The following is a 22,551-nucleotide window of genomic DNA, read 5'->3' as shown; positions in this document are numbered from 1 at the left end:
TTGAGTGCCTTTGAACGTGGCATGGTTGTTGGTGCCAGAAGGGCTGGTCTGAGTATTTCAGAAACTGCTGATCTACTGGGATTTTCACGCACAACCATCTCTAGGGTTTACAGAGAATGGTCCGAAAAAGAAAAAACATCCAGTGAGCGGCAGTTCTGTGGGCGGAAATGCCTTGTTGATGCCAGAGGTCAGAGGAGAATGGGCAGACTGGTTCGAGCTGATAGAAAGGCAACAGTGACTCAAATTACCACCCGTAAAAAGCAAGGTAGGCAGAAGAGCATCTCTGAACGCACAGTACGTCGAACTTTGAGGCAGATTGGCTACAGTAGCAGAAGACCACACCGGGTGCCACTCCTTTCAGCTAAGAACAGGAAACTGAGGCTACAATTTGCACAAGCTCATCGAAATTGGACAGTAGAAGATTGGAAAAACCTTGCCTGGTCTGATGAGTCTCGATTTCTGCTGCGACATTCGGATGGTAGGGTCAGAATTTGGCGTCAACAACATGAAAGCATGGATCCATCCTGCCTTGTATCAACGGTTCAGGCTGGTGGTGGTGGAGTCATGGTGTGGGGAATATTTTCTTGGCACTCTTTGGGCCCCTTGGTACCAATTGAGTATTGTTGCTGACCATGTCCATCCCTTTATGACCACAATGTACCCAACATCTGATGGCTACTTTCAGCAGGATAATGCGCAATGTCATAAAGCTGGAATCATCTCAGACTGGTTTCTTGAACATGACAATGAGTTCACTGTACTCAAATGGCCTCCACAGTCACCAGATCTCAATCCAATAGAGCATCTTTGGGATGTGGTGGAACGAGAGATTCGCATCATGGATGTGCAGCCGACAAATCTGCGGCAACTGTGTGATGCCATCATGTCAATATGGACCAAAATCTCTGAGGAATGCTTCCAGCACCTTGTGCTATGCCACGAAGAATTGAGGCAGTTCTGAAGGCAAAAGGGGGTCCAAACCGTTACTAGCATGGTGTACCTAATAAAGTGGCCGGTGAGTGTAGGTTTAAACAACATGCATCGGCACCCAAAATGGAGAATTGTGTAAAATAGTAGGGCGGCACGGTGGCTGAGTGAGTAGCACATCTGCCTTGCAGCACTGGGGCCCTGGGTTCGAATCCCACCCAGGTCAACATCTGCAAAGAGTTTGTATGTACTCTCTGTGTTTGCGTGGGTTTCCTCCGGGTACTCCGGTTTCCTCCCACACTTCAAAAACATACTGTTAGGTTGTTTAGATTGTGAGCCCCATGGGGACAGGGACCAATTTGACATGCTTGTGCAGCGCTGCGTAACCTGTGTGCGCTATATAAATAAAGAATTATTTAAAATATACAGAAACTGTGGTATGACTTCCATTTTAGTAAGGTTAGTCGTTCCAATAACTTTGTTTGCACCAAGCATCAACTTTAGAGGAGGCACTTTTTAATGATGGAAGCAGGTAGAAGGATATGTAATCTCCTACCCAAGCGGATACCCATACTCCCTGGTACTTAAAAGGTGGTCACTTCCTGAACTGACTGGGAGTGGGTCCACGAGAAGGAATTTGATCCAATTTAAGAAAGAAAGAAAAAATCAGAAGGCCGGCCAAATTGTGTGAGGAGGTCCTTGACATGGTGCATAGAATTATGGACATCCCTTAAGAACATGAACATCAGCGTATAACGCCACCTGCTCCTCTACACTACCTACCTAACCCCAGGATAGAGTCTAATTAAATTAAACAAGTCAACGGCTCAATTGCCAGCGTGAAGAGAAATGGAGACTGGAGTAACCCTGTCGCGTTCCCCTCCCGAGAACAAAAGATATGGTCAGCAGGCCCTTCACCTGGATCTTCGCTTTAGGATTGCTATACCGCCTGCCTCTGTGATGCTGAAGCAAGGTGGCTATTGCAGTGGTGCTCACAGTGGTGCTTTTAGCAGTCCACTGGTTTATTAGATTTAACTTGACTTCCTTTCGCCGCCCATATTATAGACAAAGAAATATAGACGGGCAATACGCGTAGGGCATTCGTGGTCTCTCCTCTCTATGCTTGCATTAGGTAATATGATGCACAATTCTATCCCATCTATTTGAACCTATTGTTTACATACCAGGCTGCTACTGCTTTGCACTTAGCACTTTATTCATGTGTTTCATCTGTGTTTAATTTAATCTATTGGTGTCGTGTCCCTAAAATTCTATCCTTTTTGAATATTTACAATGTATCAATTGTTTCTGTAGAGGCACTGTTCATTTATTTATTTATTTATTATACACTACAGAGTTTAATTGACTTATTGATTTACGTTGCTATGGCACATTGCACTTTACTATTCCTAGATTAATATTTGGACACGATTGTTTACCCTGTGGCTTTGTGCATATATGTAGAGCTTGCAGCCTTGTTATTTATTTATTGTTGTTGTACACTTGGACTACCTCATTGAGGAGAGACCAATTTGTTCTCATCCCTTTCATTGGGGTTTTTAAATGTTTTTATGTTTTCCTTGATGAAATAATAAACTGATTTGTTTTGTTTACACATCCGCTTTCTTTCTTCTTTTTAAAACGATTTCTCTTATTGAGGTCACATGTTCAGCTACCATGCAGCTGCTATTTAGATTGTCAGTACAAATAATAGGGAGCATGGCGCCATCCACCTTACATTCACAAGAACACCTGAAGAGCGCAGCATTAAGAATGATCTGAAAATCGTTAACATGGAATTCTGGGATTTTTTTTCTACTCAAAATAAGATTTTCCTGAAAAGAAAAAAAACTGCAAGGCCAACAATATACATTTACTTTTATTGACACACTTCTATGTATGTCATATTACTGTCTAACAAATAGAACACCTGCATCCTGTGTGCTTCATATTATGCAACTGACTGATGCTCTAAATCTACACTGCACAAAAACAAGCCTCGTGTCATCTTTCTCTATGGTCTAAAATGTTTGTACTGTAGAAAGGAAGAACACGCCTATGTCATTACAGCTTTTTTCACATATCCAACCCTTGATGGAAGGCGACATGAAATGCAATATGTTATAATCTTATACAAAATTAAACGTCACTTTTTATGCTGTTCAAAATATTTTATTTTACATATGGAGATTGACATGCAGAGTGACCGATAATTATTTATCTGGATTTCAATGCACATTTCATTTAAAATGTATGTAATGTGTGAAAGTGATAACTAAATCTGCATTAAATTACACATCTAAACAAGGGCAGATTTTGGCACATAAATTGTGTGCAATTGTGTTTAAAACTCTGTGCAGCCTGTCTTTTTATATACACCACTCAGAAAGAGTTTTGGGATATTTGGCCACTTAGGTGAGCTGGCTCCCATCGCTCACGAACTAGAGCCGACTCGTTCACGAATGACATCACTAGAGCAGAGAAGCCTTAGGTGCTGAGGGGTCAGTTCATGGAGGAGAGAAATGAAGGTGTGAGACAGGACAGGACTGATATGCAACAGTGATGTCATTTATTGGGGCTGGAGGGATAAGAGGGGTGTATTTATATTGGGCTACATATTAGGGGCTGGAGAGATGTTACATGGCACTGCAGCTTAAAGCTTGAAGACATGCAGGATTTATTTATATGGAGCTGAATGGTATAAGGCTGGGAGACAGGAGAGATGCACTTACATGGGACTAGGTTGGAATGATTCAAGGAGTGCCTTATATGTAACACTGTGCATTGGGCAGAGGATCTTGGGAGAAAGTCTACCTGTTTATGGAAGGAAGGCAATCAGCTCATGGAAGGTCATACCGATTGTCGATATACCATACACTGGTGCATGGTACACCAGTAAAGCATGCGACACATCCAGTAGGGCCAGTGTTGTGATGAGTTGCCATCTCAGTGGGTCTAAGGTAATCTGCAGTGATAGCAGTTACACCCACATCTTTACTATGGTAATAGCAAGACAGCTCTTCATCACTGGGAGCAGAGCATGAGAGGGAGAAGCCGTTACTGAGAACAGAGGGCTCATGGGAGTGGTAGTATCCTGTGTCAGCCATTTTGGAGAAAACTATACCTACTTTAGAAAGCCCATAAAATTTAGTGAACTATTTAAAGTACAACTGTAAAATTAAGTATAACAACTTTTGCCCAACTTTGCACTTGGCAATTCTCTAACTTATTATAATTAGCTATCTGCAGGTGTTTAGCTGCTAGCAGAGGTTTTACCTTGCCACCCAGGCTAATCTCCATTTGCCATGTTTTCTGGTAGTCATGGGAAACCGTATAGTACAGGTAGAGACAACAGGAGGCTTGTTGAGCAGGACTGTAGGGCCTGTAGTGATGTCACAAGAATGTGGCTCATCACATACTTCAGGCTGGCCAATTACAAACAAGCTGTTCTGCATCATTTAAAAGTACTTAGTTTGATACAAAGGACCTGCAGTGATATCACAAGCATGTGAATCATCACATGCTTTAGATTGGCCAATTACAAACATTCTTGTTTCTTCTGGCTTCAGTGGGGATGCCATATGGCCATAGGGTTGGTGTCCCCAGCTATGTTCTTGGTCCTACATCTGGTACCTGCACATAAATACGGTAGGCATATGATGTACCAATATTGGAAAAATTATTTGATGCCGCCTTAGGAGCAGGACCAGAAGTAAGAAGAAAGCTTATTTTCTACTAATATATTAAATCCTTTTTAGTTCATATATGATCAGAGAGGTCACTTGACTGGTGACGAAAGTGCCTGTCCTTGAGACAAAGTAAATTTTGGGCCTTTGTGGTGACAATTCTAGATATAGCATGATCATAAATCTTACAAATTTATACTGAAAAGCTCCTCCCTAGGACTTGCACTGAATTCTCACATGAAGAGATCGGCCAGTGAAGGAGTTAAAGTGATGTCTATTGTGCTCTCCTGCCCTCTGAGACCAGTTGGAAGGAACATTATCTGCTCTACAATTAAACAAGTGACATAAAGGTAACACTCACCACCAATGGCAGACAATTAAAGGGAACCTACTACCACGATTCTACCTGTAAAAGGTGCCAGGGGACTCGGACATAGCTGCGCGCCGAAGATTAAATGGTAGTCGGAGAAAAGAGGCTACTGGGGTGTGGAGTAGCTGCGACTTGTAGCCTCATGTCCGGCTACTCCACGCCCCAGTAGCCGTTTAAAAAAAATTTACATATCCCAGGATTAAAGTTTTCTAAAAGATAGCCGGGACGTGAGGATTAGCCCAAAAAATGGCTATCCTCACGTCCCATTCATCCACCTACCACCCGATCTACCTTTATAGGTAGAATCGTGGTGGTAGGTTCCCTTTAATGGGGGTAATTTCATGTGCATGGCTCATTTATTACTATTCTTTTATTTCTGACCAACTTGTCATTTCATTTCTTTAGCTTTTTAATGGCTAGCATATTACATAGGGAAGTAATTAGAGAGACTAACACAATGTCAGGTTTTTATTAAGGTTTAAAGGGGTATTCACATTTAAAGGGGTTGTCCGAGAGTTCTGAAAAAAAACAATAAAGATGTACTTACCTTCCAGTGCCCTCTGGTATCCAGCACTGCTGTCGCAGCAGCGCAGCATTCAGCTTCTGGCCGGCCGTGGCCGGATACGCCTATCCGTCCCTATTCACAGCATTGTGAATGCGGCCCGGAAGGTTGTCGGGTCCGGCTGGAAGCTGAACCCAGCACTGCTCCGGCAGGCATGTTTGTTTACATGGCACCCGGACCGGAGCGACAGCAGTGCTGGATACCGGAGGGCACCGGAAGGTAAGTACATCTTTATTGTTTTAAGCAGCCCGCTCCCGGCCACCTATAGTTTTTTTTCAAAACTCGGACAACCCCCTTTAACTTAATTCATTTGTCACATGTAAACATTTCTTCAATTGGATGTTATTTTTAAAAAAAAATGTTCCTGTGTTAAGATAATTTCTCATAAACTTAGCAATGTTGTCCCTTAGAAACCACATAGCTTCCTCGGATACGACCACCCCACACTCTAGCAGTGGTGGCCAGACATGGACTCAGAGTCCATTACCACAGGACGGCAGCGGGACATGTAGTAACTCCTGGACATTTCATACACAAAAACCGTTTGTTTCTTTGGGTAAGGACACAGTAGATAAATCAAAATGAATGTTAATGCCAAGATGAGAATACCCCTTATAGGAGCATTTAAAAGGGTCATGTCCACAATTTATCCTCCCACAGTAATTTCTGAAAAGCCCCTTCTCAAAGAGGACAGGCATTTCATGTTGCAAGTAAAAGAGGGACGTTATCTGTTTCTGAATGATCTATTATTACATCCCAATGTTCTGGGAGGACAATAAATGAGTAAACCAATAAAAACTGGAGTAATCCTAAGGGCTCATTCAGACGGCCGTTTGAGGGCCTGTGTTGCATAATTTGCAGCCAGATCCCGGCCCCCCATAGACTTCTAAGTGGTCAGAACGTGGTGAACATACAGTATTACTGCATCACGACAGAGTCTGGCAGACACGTGCAATATACAGGACATGTCCTATATTTTGGCAGTTTTGCGGCGGAGCTGCGTTTGGAGGGGTAAAAAGCGATCCCCTCCCGGCCCTGTGCTCCCCCTCTCTGCTATCTGGTGGCTGGTATCCAGCTGGAGTGAAAATCCTGGGATCACCCAGCTTACAGTAGAGTGCATGATTACTACATTGGGTGCTAAAAGTAACAGAGCTATTTGTTTGGGGAAGTTGTTTTATGGCTTGCTTTCATGTGGAATTTGTGCATTTTTTATTGATAGTATTTTAGGGTATATACAAACTTTCACTCAAGGGGGGCCAAAAAGTCAGAAAGGGACCAAAAACACGCAATGGCACGCATTTGTCAAAAACAGTGCAGTCTGTACTATGTACAGTTTGTAGGGTGCCCCAGATTCAGAAATTGTGGCACACATTTTTCATGAGTCTGGTGCCCCCTGAAATTCCCTGACAGTGTACCCCTTTTTTGGTGCACCTTTAACATGGAGCATGCAACACAATTATGCCTGACTTTGTGGCGCATGGTCTGACTGTGCACCAGAATGCCCCTTTAGGTGGAGAAGTTTGTGTTGGGTATAGTGCAGCCATGACCCAAAAAAGTTGCGCATGACACATATCTGGTGCAGACACTTCTAAAATACACGTGCAACCAAGGACCTCAGTAAAATGTTCCCCTATGATTTTATTTTTGTGGCAGCATTTACCTTGTGATTTTTCACCAAATCCATTTTAGCTAATGGACACATACAACGGATGTAAAGCCCTCCAGCAGAACCCAATATTGACATCAAAGAAAGAGGGTTGAAACATCCAGCTCCATAAGAACAGCTTGCTCCTTTATTAATCCATTTGTAAATACAGAACACATCAATTGAAAAGCCGACATGTTTCTGATGTACTAGACGCCCTTACATGGTTTTCTTTTACAGAGGTGGATGTTTCAAACCTTTTTCTTAGTTGAATAAAAGTATTTATTTCCTCAATACGCATCCTATTTTTGTCTTTTTTATACATTACAAAATAACATCCCTTATTTTTTACTTGCAACTTATACATTTACTTTTGAATATCTAAAAGAAGTCAAAAAAGAGAAAGCATCTTACGGCTTGATACGCAGTATGCCAGTCTGCAGTTGATTTTGCGGTATAGTTGCTTGTTAAGAGGCCAAAGTGGAAGAGTAAAAAGTTGAATTAAGTTAATGATAAGTCCAGTTCCGATAAACACGTAGCTGATAAAAAGATGACAAAGGAACTGAGATTTCAGAAATCCAATGATGTCCATTCTTCACCCGAAGCAAAAGGCAAAAGCTTCTAAAAACCATTCAGGTTGTCAGGAAAATACCTATTTAACAATAAAATGATAAAACATCAGCTTTAAAACACAGAAATTTGACAAAATACCATTGATTGATTTATATTGTAATTTAAAGAAAGTATCAGGCAAATTAACCCCAAAACTACATGTATATTTCATAAATGCCAGTAGAAAGCATTGCCCCCATCTCTACATTATCCCTCTACATGCCTGTAAACTTAAACAATCAGGTACTAAAGCTGTATGTAAATGACCTGAGAGAGATCCAATGAGCCATTTTTATATTCAGCTGTCCAGCTTATTCATGAGTGGGAGGTACAGCCACCACCCCCCACAGCTCCAGGATGCAGCCATGTGTGTAACAGAGCATGTCAGTTACTTGTGTAGCTGATGCCTGTCTCTCACACGTGTATAGGAGAACACAGCATGTCTGGTACTTGTGGGAGACATCAGCTACTCAAGTGCCTGACATGCCCTCTTCTCCCATACACGTGAGACACAGACATCAGCTACACATGTATAGGAGAACACAGCATGTCAGGTACTAGTGTAGCGGATGTCTGTCTCTCACACATATACAGGCAGTCCCCGGGTTACATACAAGATAGGGTCTGTAGGTTTGTCCTTAAATTGAGTTTGTATGTAAGTCGGAACTGTATATTTTATCATTGTAATCCCAGCCAGAACTTTTTTGGTCTCTGTGACAATTGGATTTTAAAAATGTCGGGTTGTCATAAGAATCAATATTAACACTAAAGCTTAATTACAGACACCTAGGACTAAAGTACAATAAATTACCAATATCCAGAGGTCCGTTTGTAACTATGGGTCGTATGTAAGTCGAGTGTTCTTAAGTAGGGGGCCGCCTGTATAGGAGAACAGTGTATGTCAGATAGTTGTGTAGCTGATGTCTATGTCTCTCATAGACAGCAGATAAAGCACAAGCACTAGCAATGCTTTACTATACATTACACACAGACATGAGCAAGGAGGACGAGAGGGGTAACAGGGGGTGACATCACTTTTTTCATGTGCCCGAGCTCATTTGCAAAATAAAGAAAATATGATTTTAGAATGATTAATGTATGAATTAACTAGATAAAGGCTGGGATGGATCCTTGTGAGCTGCTCCAACAGGTAGTGGTGTCTTTTAAGGAAATCTGTTGTCAAAAATCGGCATGGATAAATCCGGTACACTTACTCAGATTCAGGCAGCATCATTTTAAAGTTGATTTTAGAAAACATTTTTGTAACTGCAAACTGTCTCCTGTACTCGGCGATCGGCACACTGCACATGTGTGGGACTTTGGATAAGACACTGGCCAAATGGGGGAGTCGACAACGGGTACATTGAGCTTAGGAGGCGTTGTTAGTGGACGAGGCTGCCATGACGTAGAATGTCCACTTGACTGCTGGGACCATTGCTCCACCCCCTGACTAGATGCCGAACTGAGATATAAGTGCATTTTTCGGGCTGCACAAAGCATTGGAAACTTATAAAGACATGGCCAGCAATTTTGAAAATTACTTTTTGTGGTTTACAAGCATGGGGGCTGGTGACAGGTTTCCAGATATCTATTGGCTTTTTTTTCTCATAATGAAAACATAGGAATGGTTTTGCTTTGTACATAGTGCACAAAGATTGATACTAAACTTATGTTAGCATCAGTAATTGTTTTTCCTTTGTTCTGCTCCCATAATGGAACAGATGAAAACCTCCACAGCAGATGTGAACTTGGCATAAATGTAAACTCCCAGATCAGAGGTCGCACTGCCCCCCAAAATAAATGCGTAAAAGTCCCCTTCATATTCATTAGTAACAACTATATTTTCTCTTCCTGATCAGGTCTTGCTAAAATTTGATGCACAATTTCGGCAACAGATCCATGTATAAAAAGACCCTCTGAGGCAGTGGTGGCGAACCTATGGCCCGGGTGCCAGAGGTGGCACTCAGAGCCCTCTATATGGGCACTCTTGCCAACACCCCAGGGTTTGCCAAACAGGACTCAAGGCCTCTTGCAGCCCCAGGCAGCCCAGGACCCTAGAAGGACGCTACAATGATAATCCAAACTACTTCTCCTTCTTTCTTCTGTATTGGTCTCCTGAGGGGCCTATACAATTTAAACTTGTAAAAGAGCAGGGAGTAATATGCTACTGCTTAAATTGTCGCATTGGCACTTTGCGAAAAATAGGCAGGTTTTGGTTGTAGTTTGGGCACTCGGTGTCTAAAAGGTTTGCCATCACTGCTCTAAGGGGTTGTCTAGTGGATCGATGCAATCTATAGTGTGGGGGTTCCCGATGGTCATCTTGTGCAAAGATGTCACATACAACCACAGGACAACTACAGTCAACTGACATGCAAAGCTAGTGATAGGAGGGAGCAATCACATGACTAAGGAAAAAGGACCAGAGGGACCACTGAAACAGTAAGGGATTGTAGTATACTTTCTTTATGGGATTAGCAGTTTGTCTAGTGATGGTGAAGGAGAATATTTTACATTTTGTAATGAGTTTTTACAGAACGGAATTAGCAAATGAAATATTACCCGGGTCTGTAAGGGGTTTAGCCTCCTTATCTGCCTGTAGCAGGTTATGAAACAAAAACACTAATTATTACTGACCGTAATCATCATCTTAACTACTCACTTTATGTAAAAATAAAAATGGCTTTTACATTTTAGTCATACCTTTATATATGTATGTGTGTTATAGTACAAAAACAGTTGGACAAGCATGTCAGGAAGTCATTGTGTTACGAGGTTTGTGTTACGTGTTTGATGACAGAGGGCGTTCCTGAGGGAAGTCTGTGTTATCATCGCGTTCTGCCATCTATCAAACGACGGCAAAACAAATTGCAGACCGATTTATAGGTTTGTTGGGATTCAAGGGCAGTTCAATAAGTACCTGTGCTAGAAATGAAGACTCAATTTAAAACATTTTTTTTTTAAACATAGTCATATAGCTTTAGCCAATAGATACAGAAAAGAAAGTAACACCAGAGATCTGTATTACCCAACTTCTCTTGTACAAAATGATAAAAGTTCCTACATTTTGGAGAGACCACCAAGCTGTCAGTTACATGGGTGTTTGTACACTCACATTTGGAACCTATAATGCAGAACACCTATGAAACTTGCATTCTGCAAGAGAAAACTGTAAAAAAGCAACAAAGTGCCGAGAGTGGTCAGAAAAAAAATTCTAAGTAAAAACTTTCTTGAAATTTTAAAAGAAAAGGACTTTCTTGTTTTCCAAGTTCTGACACTAAGGCTCAACCTACCCAATGCCTGCATGCACTGGCACAGAAGTGGAACTGGAAAATTATTATGTCCTTAGGCACATTGCTTAATCCATTACTATCCCAATCCCTCACTTAGTATAGTTGCCATTTGTGGAACCCACATTGTAGAATCCCCCTCTTCCTGTACCATCCCCTGTATAATTCTCTGTATTTTTGGTGCCTACATTGCATACTGGCCCCACTATTTGTGCTCTTACCATTGCCCGCTATTCATAATTTCTCCCCTAATGTGGTGCATACAGAAGTTATAATTTGTGAGGGTCCAGCAGCTGAGAAACACAATTGCCTTGTCTAGGGGGGCATTATTTAGACGGCAGACACAGAGCATCTGTTATACAGTTACACTACTACAGCTATGGGGTGCTGAACATTCTGGCAGAATCTGTGACAGGTAGAGACCATTACAGGAATCTACAGACAAGATGCAGAGCCACTATATGTCACTTAGGATGAAAACAAATGCAAGTGTGGATTTTTTATTTTATTTTTTAAGACAAAGTTAGCAGAGGCTTCAAAGAAAATAAATCTGTAAAACAGTTTACTTTTCAGGCATTATTAAACTCTTGCTTACATTTATATTAGCTCAAAGTAAATGAGCCATTAGTTTCCATGCTGCCATTGGTTATAAATGTCTAATATCTCATCATCTGTAAAGGTTAGTATGATTTTGGTGACAAAAAAAGCCAAGTCAGTAATGAAATTGTAGCCTTTTACTTCCAGAATAGAAACGCTAACATTCTAGTTTCCTGCTGAGAACAAAAGGTGATATGAATATTAAAGTGCTGATGTTTTGCAATTTTAGATAATTGTACAAAACTCTATTCCACCTGGATTCCAACAGAGACTATAAAACAGGTAGTACATACATCAAGGGAAAGAAATGGAAGCAAGCAAGATCTTTATAAAAAAGTGCTCCTCCACGTAAGATGTTCATGATATTAATCCTGCATCTTTATTAAAGGTATGAGCAGGATTATGGGGAGGGCTCCCAGGGCCCCCACCACTTTGCTACTACGTGGGCCCTCCACCAATGGTGATTTACAGTTTGAGCGATTAAGGCAGTCACATGGCCGCCTATATCGCCCACTAGATGTATGCTGAACCAGTTCGCGGTAGATTACCGGACGGTAGATTTGCGTTTATGGCAGAGTAAGCGAACAACTTTCCCTACTCTACCATTGACATAGGAGCCGCAGGATGTCATTGTCATGTGCAGACGGCACAGTGACATCACAAACTGCGACACCTGCCCCAGATGTCTGACCTCTCGAAAGAGAAAGAAGTTGTTCTGCGCAGCAGGGAAGTTAAGTAAAATTTTATTATTTTGCCGGGAAATGTATATAGATAATGCTAGGGGGGGGGGGGGGGGGGGCTGTATATAGGTATTGCTGGGGACCTGTAAATAGTTATTGCTGTATATAGCAATAGCTATAAAAACATTACTACAGTACATATTTCTAAAATAGAGCTTTTAACAAATTAGGTTAGGTTCCAGGATTATTAAATTACAGATTAGGGCAGAGGCAGGAAGGTGGAATCTGCAATCAGATCTACTTCTGATGATAGATTCTTAGATTCCTCACGGTAGCTTTCCTTTAAGAACCCTAGGGAACCTGGACATCCATTTTACCAATTTCTCATACTCGAATTCAATACTTCTGTTTTGTACTATATGTTTGTTTTACAGGTATTGGTATATATGATTTAATGGCAAGCCTGGCATAGGCTCCTTGCTATTATAGCCCCCACTATGATGTCACCACCTGATGTACATTTACATTGGGTGGACCTTGTGTAGTTATAGCAGTTTTAGGTTATTTAGACATATCCTTTAGATTACAGTTTCAACACCCTTACCCTTGGTATAAGAACATTTTCTCACTTTTCTATTATACTTTATCCTTGGCTGTCTAAAAGGAAATTGCCACTTCACAGACTCTACATAAACACCACCAGTGCTTAGTAGAGGTGAAAAAGCATAATGCCAGTGTACTTATATCAAAGATAATAGCTGCGTGATTCTTTGTTAAAAGGACCTTAATGTTTCTGAAGTTTTCATGTGCATTACTGGAGCCCCCTTCCCTGCAGTAATTCTAACCCTCACACTCCCTTCTCATACCCTGCCCCATCCTGCTGTCTGCTTCAAGAGCCGGCTGACAGCAGGAGGATGGGAGAAAGCAGCAGGTGGGCTACAACTGTACTATAGGGTGTGTGCAAACTAAGCCTTTCAGCCTGATTTACATAAACATAAGTGTGTTAAAAAAAACTGCAATTACAAATAACGACGTAATGCATTTTAACCTCAAGAAAGCACTAGTTGTGCTTTGTAGAGGTTAAATGAAGTGGTAGATGTCCTTTAAAGGGGTTTGCCCATGAAAGAAAATTTCTAAAATTTCAATCCCCTAGGAGGGAGAGAGCCATAAGATGCATATTACACATGCCATTCTCCCCTCTGCTATCACAGCCATTACATACTGTCAGATCTGCTTTATGCCTCCCTCCGCCAACCCTGGATAAAGATCTTATCTGCCTGTAGCTTTACTCTCCTCACAATGCTGATGTTGTTTGCCGGCAGGAAGTCAGTGTGTGTGTCCGTCCTGGAATGCAAGGGTGGGGGCTAGAGGCAGAGAGCAACTCAGTGCAGTGTCAGACATGAGAGCAATATGTCTGTTGACTCCAGGGTCGGGTCCAGGGGCACCAGGACTGATAGAGACAGGTTGGAATTATTTCTGTGAAATTTTGTATTTTTTTATTTATAACATTGAATTAGAGAATGTGTTATTTTGTTATTCTTATTACATTTAAATCTTGTCTTTGTGGGAATACCCCTTAAAGATGTCAGCTTGCAGTCCACTTCTCCAAATATGGTATTGTTGACTGGAGAAATCTGGACTGGTCACTACAGTAACTAGTAACTACTGCTCCTATGTGATTCCATGACTGCTGAACATAAGGAAGAAACTACAAAGTGATACAAAAATACACAAGAAAATAGACTCTAAAGGTTTCAATTTGAAGCCAAACTATTTTTTTTCCACAGAAACGAAAAAAACAAACAAAAAAAAAAACACCCAGTCTGTGAAGACTATAAGATGCCTTTTTGCCCATGCCATCTAATAAATGAGTGGCTGTTATGGCAAGTTGTTCTTGTGTATCTGATAGATCATATGCTCTTCTTAAAAGCTATATTAACAGCAATTTCAAATGTAGAGAAATTGAGTATGACCTCTAATACTTTGTGGCAGATTATAAGAACATAAACATAGAATGGAAGGTCATGTATTCAAGGTAAACCTGTGTGATGAATAAAGACGTTTCCCTAATAAATTTCTCAGACACAACAATCATTGTCTAGTCTTGGTGTAGTTCTGGATAACATATTAGAATAAAGGTTACACTGACTTCAAACAAATGGCCGTAGACCCTTGAAACCATGGGTCAATTAAAAAAAAAAAAACATATCAAGTACAGAGATTATTTAAAAAAAAAAAGTTAATCAGTTTTCTCAGACATGAGTTCAATGGAGAGACAAATCGTGACAGTAAAACCAGCTAATTTCATATGTCTTTTGCCACTCCCGGATCCGCTGTAGGCACATAACAATGGCCACTTCATTCACTTTTAAACTAGGTAAGCTTGGTCACTGCCATAAAGATAAAATGGAGGAGTAGTGATGCATCTCTCCATTCACACAGGGGTATACGCCCCCTTCCTTGATGTTTATAGGGTATAGGGTGATGTTGTGCGGTTAATGCGAAAAAACCCTTAACTTTAGAAGTGGATTCCCACCCAACCAGTAGAACTGAGGTGTCCTCATATTTTTAGCAACTTGTAGAATCCAGTTTCAAAATCTGGCAGAATTATTCCTATATTAAAACAACACCGATTTACCCAGATCCTTCTACAGAGGTACATAGTGTAGCTCAAGTCCTGAATAATTTATAGGGATCCAGCCGTTTTAACATTTGAAAGCAGATGATTCCTGAGAAGAATAATACATTCCCATTGCTTAACGTATGGTCATCGCAGCATGTGTGCCTGTAATAAATTAGATGGGTACTCTAGGCAGCTCTCCTACCAGCCATCAGTTTTCTGGTGTAAAAGATCATAAATCTGGCAGACAAAGTCCTCACCATAATTTTTTGTGTGTGTGGGGAGTGGGCTGTTAAAAAAAAAAAAAAAACTGGATTTGAGCCTTTCTAACCTGTATTTTGCTTTTTCGCCTGTATGGAGGGGGCTAAAGCACAGAGGATCCTTCTCCATCCTCTAACACCCGCAACAGGTGCTGGACCAATTGCTAGTGTTAACCTTTTAGGTGCCATGTTCAAACCCAGCCATAGAACAAAATGGCAGCAGCACATGCACACCATCATATATGAGGAGCTTATCGTCCCCACGATCTCATCAAGGGAGTGACTATTTGTATGACAAACCAGGCAACACAGCTTTGTACACAGATGTATGGCGATAAGGATATCTTTGACCCAATGTGGGGGATTTATTAAGACAATCGTTTTTGACACAAGCGCTTTGCTGCCTGGATCTGCTAAAAGACTCCAGCCCCTTAGTAGATTGGGACACAATCTCCACCAGCTCAGAACTGTATAGATTTCAACTACAGCCTCCGACAGTTTTCTGATTGGGAGATTTATATGCCTTCACCACTGTTCTGGCTGAGAAGGCATAATAAACCTTCCCCATTGTGTCTTTTGAACATCAAGGTGATAGCCGTAAAAACAAAATGAAAGCCAGAGCACAGGTATAAACATCTACTATTATGTTCTGATCCCTCCTGCTTTCTACCATTAGATTGGTAGAGGGACAGAGATGGACATTAGACAGTTGGTCACAAATATCTGTGGGTTCACATTACTTTATTTCACACACTGAAGAATTAACAGAAATTTACAGCACCATACAACTAGTGGATTAGAATACGGGCAATTTAGGCCATAGCCCAGGGCTCAGACTTACTATGAGGTTCATGGCCACCCAAAGCACCCGCCAAATTTTATTTTCATAAGGACCTATGAAATGCATCTGTTCCTGTTCTCAAGACACATGTACACAAGAACCATTTCAGGACATTTAACGGTCCTAAAACCAGAGATTGAAAGCAGCAGAAGGGACACATCCTCCATTCCCCAAGAAGCTTGATTGTAGTACCATATGTAGGAAGGGATTCCGGACTGCCCCATGCACAATAGATATCGGGAGGCTTTAAAACCTTCATCCACATGTGGTGCATACTGAACTGCACTACAAAGTCACACTACAAACCAATAATAATAATAAACACATTTACTTTCTCTCCTGAAAGTAGTTTACACATTGGTAAACAGAATAAACGTTACAATATCATATAATACACAGCTTGCCATTTGATAGACAAGGGTTTTTTTTCTCTTTTGGTGTGCCTTACTTTCAGCTCACATGCAAAGTCTCAACTCATGAATTCAAGCCAACATAATTTATTAAAACCATGAACAAAAGCTAAGGGAACCCATCAAAGAAGATCTGGTTATTAAAGCGGAGAAACAGGAGCATTAAAAGAATCTTGCCATTATTGTTTATGCCAAGTTTTGGACAGGAGGATAAATAACTGAAGAAATTAAAGAATCTACTGCTAAATACTAAATAATAAATCCTCATAAAAACAGTGCTGCAATACAAGTTGTATGAGGTTTTAATTTGAAAAGAACTTGATATCCCAAATCAACACTTGGTCCAATACTCAACCTATGTCATCCTAGGCAACTGCATTTTGAGAAGTAATGAATACATCAACAAAGTGCTACATTTTGGATACATTTTTTATACAAGATGGTAACGTTGTCTCCAGCAATAAAGATTACAAATACCACGTGATTAAGTTTTACGCCTTGGGACCAAACCAATCCCTATGTCTGTTTATAAACCTGTTATAACTAGATTCAAATACATATCTACTTCTCTCAAGACTTTACGATCTTATAGATTTTTCCCAAACATGCATCCAGTATGTAAGTCAAGGTGAAAAATCTGATTTTTCAGAAGCTTCAGCAGAATAAAGTCCCTGAGGTGTCCTTGAAAGCGCTATTAAAACCACACAATAACCAAGTCTATCTTCAAGTTTTCATTACTCAGTTTGGAGAGAATATTAAAATGCAATTTTCTCTGTGGTTACTAGGTTGATTCCCTTAAGACTAATATTTCAATTTTTTCCAGGATCAACCTTTTGCAGACCCCCATTAAGCTCCTAGTATAAACACATTTTGCTACTATCAGAAAATCTCTTTATAGGGGTTTTCTCACGAACAAAAGTTAGGCCCTATCCATGGGATAGGGCCTAAATTGCTGATCAGTGGGGGTCTCAGCGATGAGACCCCCACAGATCATGAAAATGAGGGGTCCGTCGGATTCCTTGTCTCTCTGTCAGATTAATGGAGCAGACGGCCGTGCATGACTGCTCTGCTTCATGGGAAAACCCCTTTAATATGCAGCTGCAGTATTCACCGATTCACGGCCCATGAAAGATGCTTATAACAGGTGTTAGCTGTGGCTGCCTGTGACATTTAAAGGACATCTACCACCAGATTCCATCTAGGGGATAGGAGGACTGTTTTACACAAGTTTCCTGGCATCTTTAACAACAAAAGAATGAATTAGTTACTCACCGGTAATTCCATTTCCATTAGTCAACCATGACGGCCCACCTGGAGGATGCCCCTTGACCTCTGTAGGGACAGGAAGAAGAGAGGTTAAATTCCCCTCCCCGCATCCTCCCGCCAGTGACTTCAAAATAACCACGCTGAGGAAGATGCAACAATGATTTATTTATATATTTCGATCACATACAGTTTTATCATTGTGAATACCACATAATCTTGAACAAACAAGGGAGGGAAACTATAGGCCGCCATGGTGGACTAATGGAAATGGAATTACCGGTGAGTAACTAATTCATTCTTTCCACTTCGTCCCCCATGACGGCCCACCTGGAGACTTACAATATGAGTAGTCTTTTAGGGAGGGATCACTGCTTGAAGCACCTTTCTCCCGAAGGACAGATCCTTTGAGGAGGGCAAGTCAAGTCTATAGTGTTTAGAGAAGGTAGAGGAGGAAGTCCAAGTTGCTGCTTTGCAGATTTGTTCTAGGGAGGCCCCTCTTTTCTCTGCCCAGGAGGTGGATACAGCTCTTGTGGAATGTGCTCTTATTCCTGATGGTACTGGAATCTCTTGGATGTCATAACAAGAAGATATCGCCATCCTTAGCCATTTAGCGATGGTTGCCTTGGACGCCTTCCTCCCTTTATTTTTCCCATCTAGAGTGTGCCATTCGCGTTCTCTCTCTGAGGACGGATTCTTGCAGAAAGAAGGTAATATGATCTCCTGACTTCTGTGGAACTCCGAGACCACCTTTGGGATGAAATTTGGGTCCAGCATAAGAATAATTCTATCATCAAGAACCCTCATATAGGGTTCCTTAATAGAAATTGCCTGAAGTTCACCTAGTCTCCTTGCTGAGGTGATTGCTACCAGGAATACCGTTTTTAGTGTGAGGTTTTTTACACTAGCAGAAGAAATTGGTTCAAATGGCTCCTTAATTAAAGCATTTAAGACCAAAGAAAGATCCCATGAAGAAGTCCTTTTAAGGACCTGGGGTTTTAATCTAGAGGCTGCTAGAATGAATCTTTTCACCCACCTGTGCTCGATGAGGGGTTGATCGAAGAAAGCACTTAGGGCTGATACTTGGACCTTTAGAGTACTTGTGGAAAGTCCCAACTCCAAACCCTTTTGAAGGAAGTCAAGAACCTGCAAGATATTGGGGTTAGATTGACATGGTGGTTTATCTGCACAAAAAGAAGAAAATTTTTTCCCAAATCTTGTGGTAAATGGAAAAAGTGACAGGTTTTCTACTTGCCTTCAGGGTGTTTATAACAGCAGAGGAGAGTCCTTGGGACTTCATATAGTCCGATTCAGGATCCACGCTGATAACTGGAGTCTTCCCGGATTTGGATGAGATATTGGACCCTGTACCAGGAGATCTTCTGATACTGGTAGCATGACTGGATCCTGAGTGGTCATCCGCTTCAGAATCGGGTACCAGCTCTTTTTGGGCCAATTTGGGCACACAAATATGGTCTGCGTCTTCACTAGATAAATTTTCTCTAATACTCTGGCGATCAGGGGAATAGGGGGGAAGGCGTAGGCGAGAGTGGTGTTCCAAGAGTGGGAGAATGCATCCAGACGATTTCTTGTCTCTCCTTTTTCCAAGGAAAAAAAGTGTTGACACTTGGTGTTTCTTCTTGTTGCAAATAAATCTATTTGAGGTTTCCCCCAAAGAGAAGACAGGTACTGGAATATCTCTTCTTTTATGCACCACTCGTTGGGAAGTATTTTCCTTCGGCTGAGGAAATCCGCCGTTGTGTTCTCTGTTCCCTTTAGATGGGTAGCCGAGATTGATAGGACATGGTCCTCTGCCCACAAAAATATTTGTCGTGTTAAGGACATCAGTAATGGGGATCTGGTTCCCCCTTGCCTCTTCAGGTAGGATACTGTCGTGGTATTGTCGGACAGTATCAACAGGTGGTGCCCCGCTAGTTGAGCAGTGTTTGAGCTGAGTACCTCCCAAACCGCCCTCAGTTCTCGGTAGTTGGACGACCTTCTGGAGATCTCCTCTGTCCAGTAACCCTGCGTCAACTTTTGAGGAAGCACTGCTCCCCAACCGCTCTTGCTTGCATCTGTCTGTATGGTGATATACGGACTGTTCCTCCAGAAGATTCCCCTGTCTAGATTTGTGTCTATCAGCCACCACTTGAGATCTTCCTTGACTGAAGAGGGGATCGATACTTTTTTGTCCAGTCCTTCCGAACTCCTGTTCCAGGACTTTAGGACCCATTTCTGGAGAGCTCGAGTATGGGCTTGGCACCAGGCCACTGAGGAGATGCAGGCTGTTAATAGTCCTAGGACCTTCATAGCACCCCTGATGAAGATAAGAGACCTTCTTCGGAATCTTCTTAACTCCTCCCTGATGCGAGTCCCCTTCTCCTGTGGAAGGAATGACATTTGCAGACATGAGTTTAAATTCACTCCCAGGAATTTCTTTACTGTGGCTGGTGATAAATCTGATTTTTGGTAATTTACGATCCAGCCCAGTCTTTCTAAAATTCCTATTGTAACATCCCTTGAGGAAATTAGGTTCTGTTTGTCTCGTCCAATAACCAGCAGGTCGTCTAGATATGGTACAATCAGTATGTCCTGCTGTCTTAGGAACGCCACCACCTCTATCATCACCTTGGTGAAGGTTCTGGGGGCTGAGGATATGCCAAAAGGGAGTGCACAAAACTGAAAATGTAACGTGGAACCCCCCGGAGAAAGAACAGAGAACCTTAGGAACTTTTGTGAAGACGGGTGAATGGGGACGTGATAATATGCGTCTTTTATGTCTATAGTGCACATTAAAGCATTTTGGTGAATAATGTGGGTGGCAGACCTTACCGACTCCATTCTGAACTTGTTGTAGACGATGAAGTCGTTGAGTCGCTTTAGGTTGATTATCAGCCTGTTCGATCCGTTCGGCTTCTTTACAAGAAAAAGAGAAGAATAAAACCCTTGTTTTTCTTGTTCCTGAGGAACCTGGGTAATAACTCCGGAAGACAATAAGGAGGATATTTCTTGCCAGATAAGATAATGGGACATTTCTGATGTATGGGGAGAGGGTGGTAGGTAATTTGTAGGAGGAAGTTTCTTGAAGTCTATCTTGTATCCCTGAAGAAGGATGTCTAGAACCCAAGGATTTGAGGTAATTTTTAACCATTCCTCTCTGAACTTCAATAATCTTCCTCCTACTATGGCGTCACTGCTTCTTGTTTCTGTTGGGATCGGATGATGTTGAGAAAAGAAACCCTTTACCTTTTCCCCCTTTCGGGTAGCTCCAGCGACCCTTTTTCCCCTTATCTTTGTATTCCTCCCTTTGGCCTTTAAAATCCCAAAAGGGCTGCTTCCTGGGTATTGGTTTATTCTCCGGGAAACCCTTTCTCTTATCTGATGCCCTTTCCAAGATGGTATCAAGTTCTGGGCCAAAGACAAATTCTCCTGAAAAGGGAAGACCACATAACTTTGTTTTTGAACGGATATCCCCATTCCACTGCTTCAGCCACAGCGCCCTTATTGAAGCATTTGTCAGAGCTCCTTCTTTTGAAGAGAACCGTACACCTTCAGCTGCCGCGTCTGCTAAGAAAGCCGTTGCTGATTTTAGTAGAGGGAAATTTTCTAAGATTGTAGTTCTGGGAGTTCCTTCTTTAATACGAGATTCAAGCTCGTTCAGCCAATACAGAAGATTCCTCGCAACTGAAGTGGCTGTTAAATTTGATTTTAAGCCCCACATGGATGTCTCCCAAGCTTTTTTCAGCAGAGAATCAGATTTTCTGTCCATGGGGTCTCTAAGCTGCGCTGCGTCCTCAAACGCAGGTCTGTCTTCCTTACTATTTTAGTAACCTGCACGTCCACTTTAGGACAGGAATCCCATAATTTAGAGTCTTCAGGCTCAAAGACTAATCTCTTCCTAAAGTTTTTTGATATAAGGATCCTTTTTTCCGGTTCCTTCCAGTCTTCAGACACTAATTCTTTGAGAGTGTCATTTAAGGGAAACACCCTCTGGCGCTTTGCTTTTAACCCACCAAACAGCTCGTCCTCTTTAGATTGGGGTACGACCACATCCTCAATTTCTAAGGTCTGCCTGATGGCCTTCAGTAAATTATCCAATTCGTCTATTGGGAAAAGATGTCTGGATTCAGCAGATTTTACAAAATCCTGAGGGTTTAAGGAGTCTTCCGTCTCTATTATAGAACAAGAAGGAGTCTCCGAATCACTTCCTGCCTCAGATGGTGATGACCCGGGTTCTAATCTGGGCTTTTTACATGGGGGAGCCCTAGATGTAGCTACGGCAATAGATGAGACCACTTTCTCTTCTATGAACCCTTTAAGCTCGTCTAGGAAGGATGTTTTCTCCTCTCGCATGAAGTTATCAATACACACTTTACAGATTGGCTTTTTATACGAATCTGGCATAGAATGGTTACACATGTTACATTTCCTGGTCCTGGTTTTATCCGATTTCTCGGGTCTTTCAGGCCTGCTAGCCTTATCCCCCTTCTCCTCCTTGCCTTTCCCCTTAGACCCCAGGTCTTTTTCCTAAAAGGCAAATATAGGAGACTAGTAACCCACTAACATTGCATACACAGTGGCAATATCCCCTACAATTAGCCCCACTTACGGATACTGGAGGGTGCAGGAAGATTGGGTTAACTTCATCAGTCATAGTAGACAGCAGAAGATTTAGACGCAGATACTGGTCGTCACAGAAACAACTAGACCTCAGATCATAGTGATCTACTTGCTTTAAATACCTTAATGGGGAGCCCATCCCCCTTAGAAGTGGCTGTGGTCTGCGTCCCA

The 22,551-nt window shown here is 41.7% G+C and overlaps 1 protein-coding gene across 2 annotated transcripts in view; it reads right to left on the bottom strand.

Moving 5' to 3' along the window:
- Positions 1 to 22,551, bottom strand: part of AGPAT4 (1-acylglycerol-3-phosphate O-acyltransferase 4) — a 69,546-nt gene that overhangs the window by 23,645 nt on the left and 23,350 nt on the right. For both annotated transcript variants that reach the window (XM_072141305.1, XM_072141306.1), the window contains exon 2: positions 7,605 to 7,842. In XM_072141305.1, coding sequence (XP_071997406.1) covers positions 7,605 to 7,782 — 178 coding nt within the window. In that variant the 5' untranslated portion in view covers positions 7,783 to 7,842. The remainder of the gene's footprint in view (positions 1 to 7,604; positions 7,843 to 22,551) is intronic.

The sequence above is a fragment of the Engystomops pustulosus genome, chromosome 3 (assembly GCF_040894005.1).
Source record: "Engystomops pustulosus chromosome 3, aEngPut4.maternal, whole genome shotgun sequence".
NCBI classification, from domain to species: Eukaryota; Metazoa; Chordata; class Amphibia; order Anura; family Leptodactylidae; genus Engystomops; species Engystomops pustulosus.
This window is presented reverse-complemented; position numbering and strand designations above follow the sequence as displayed.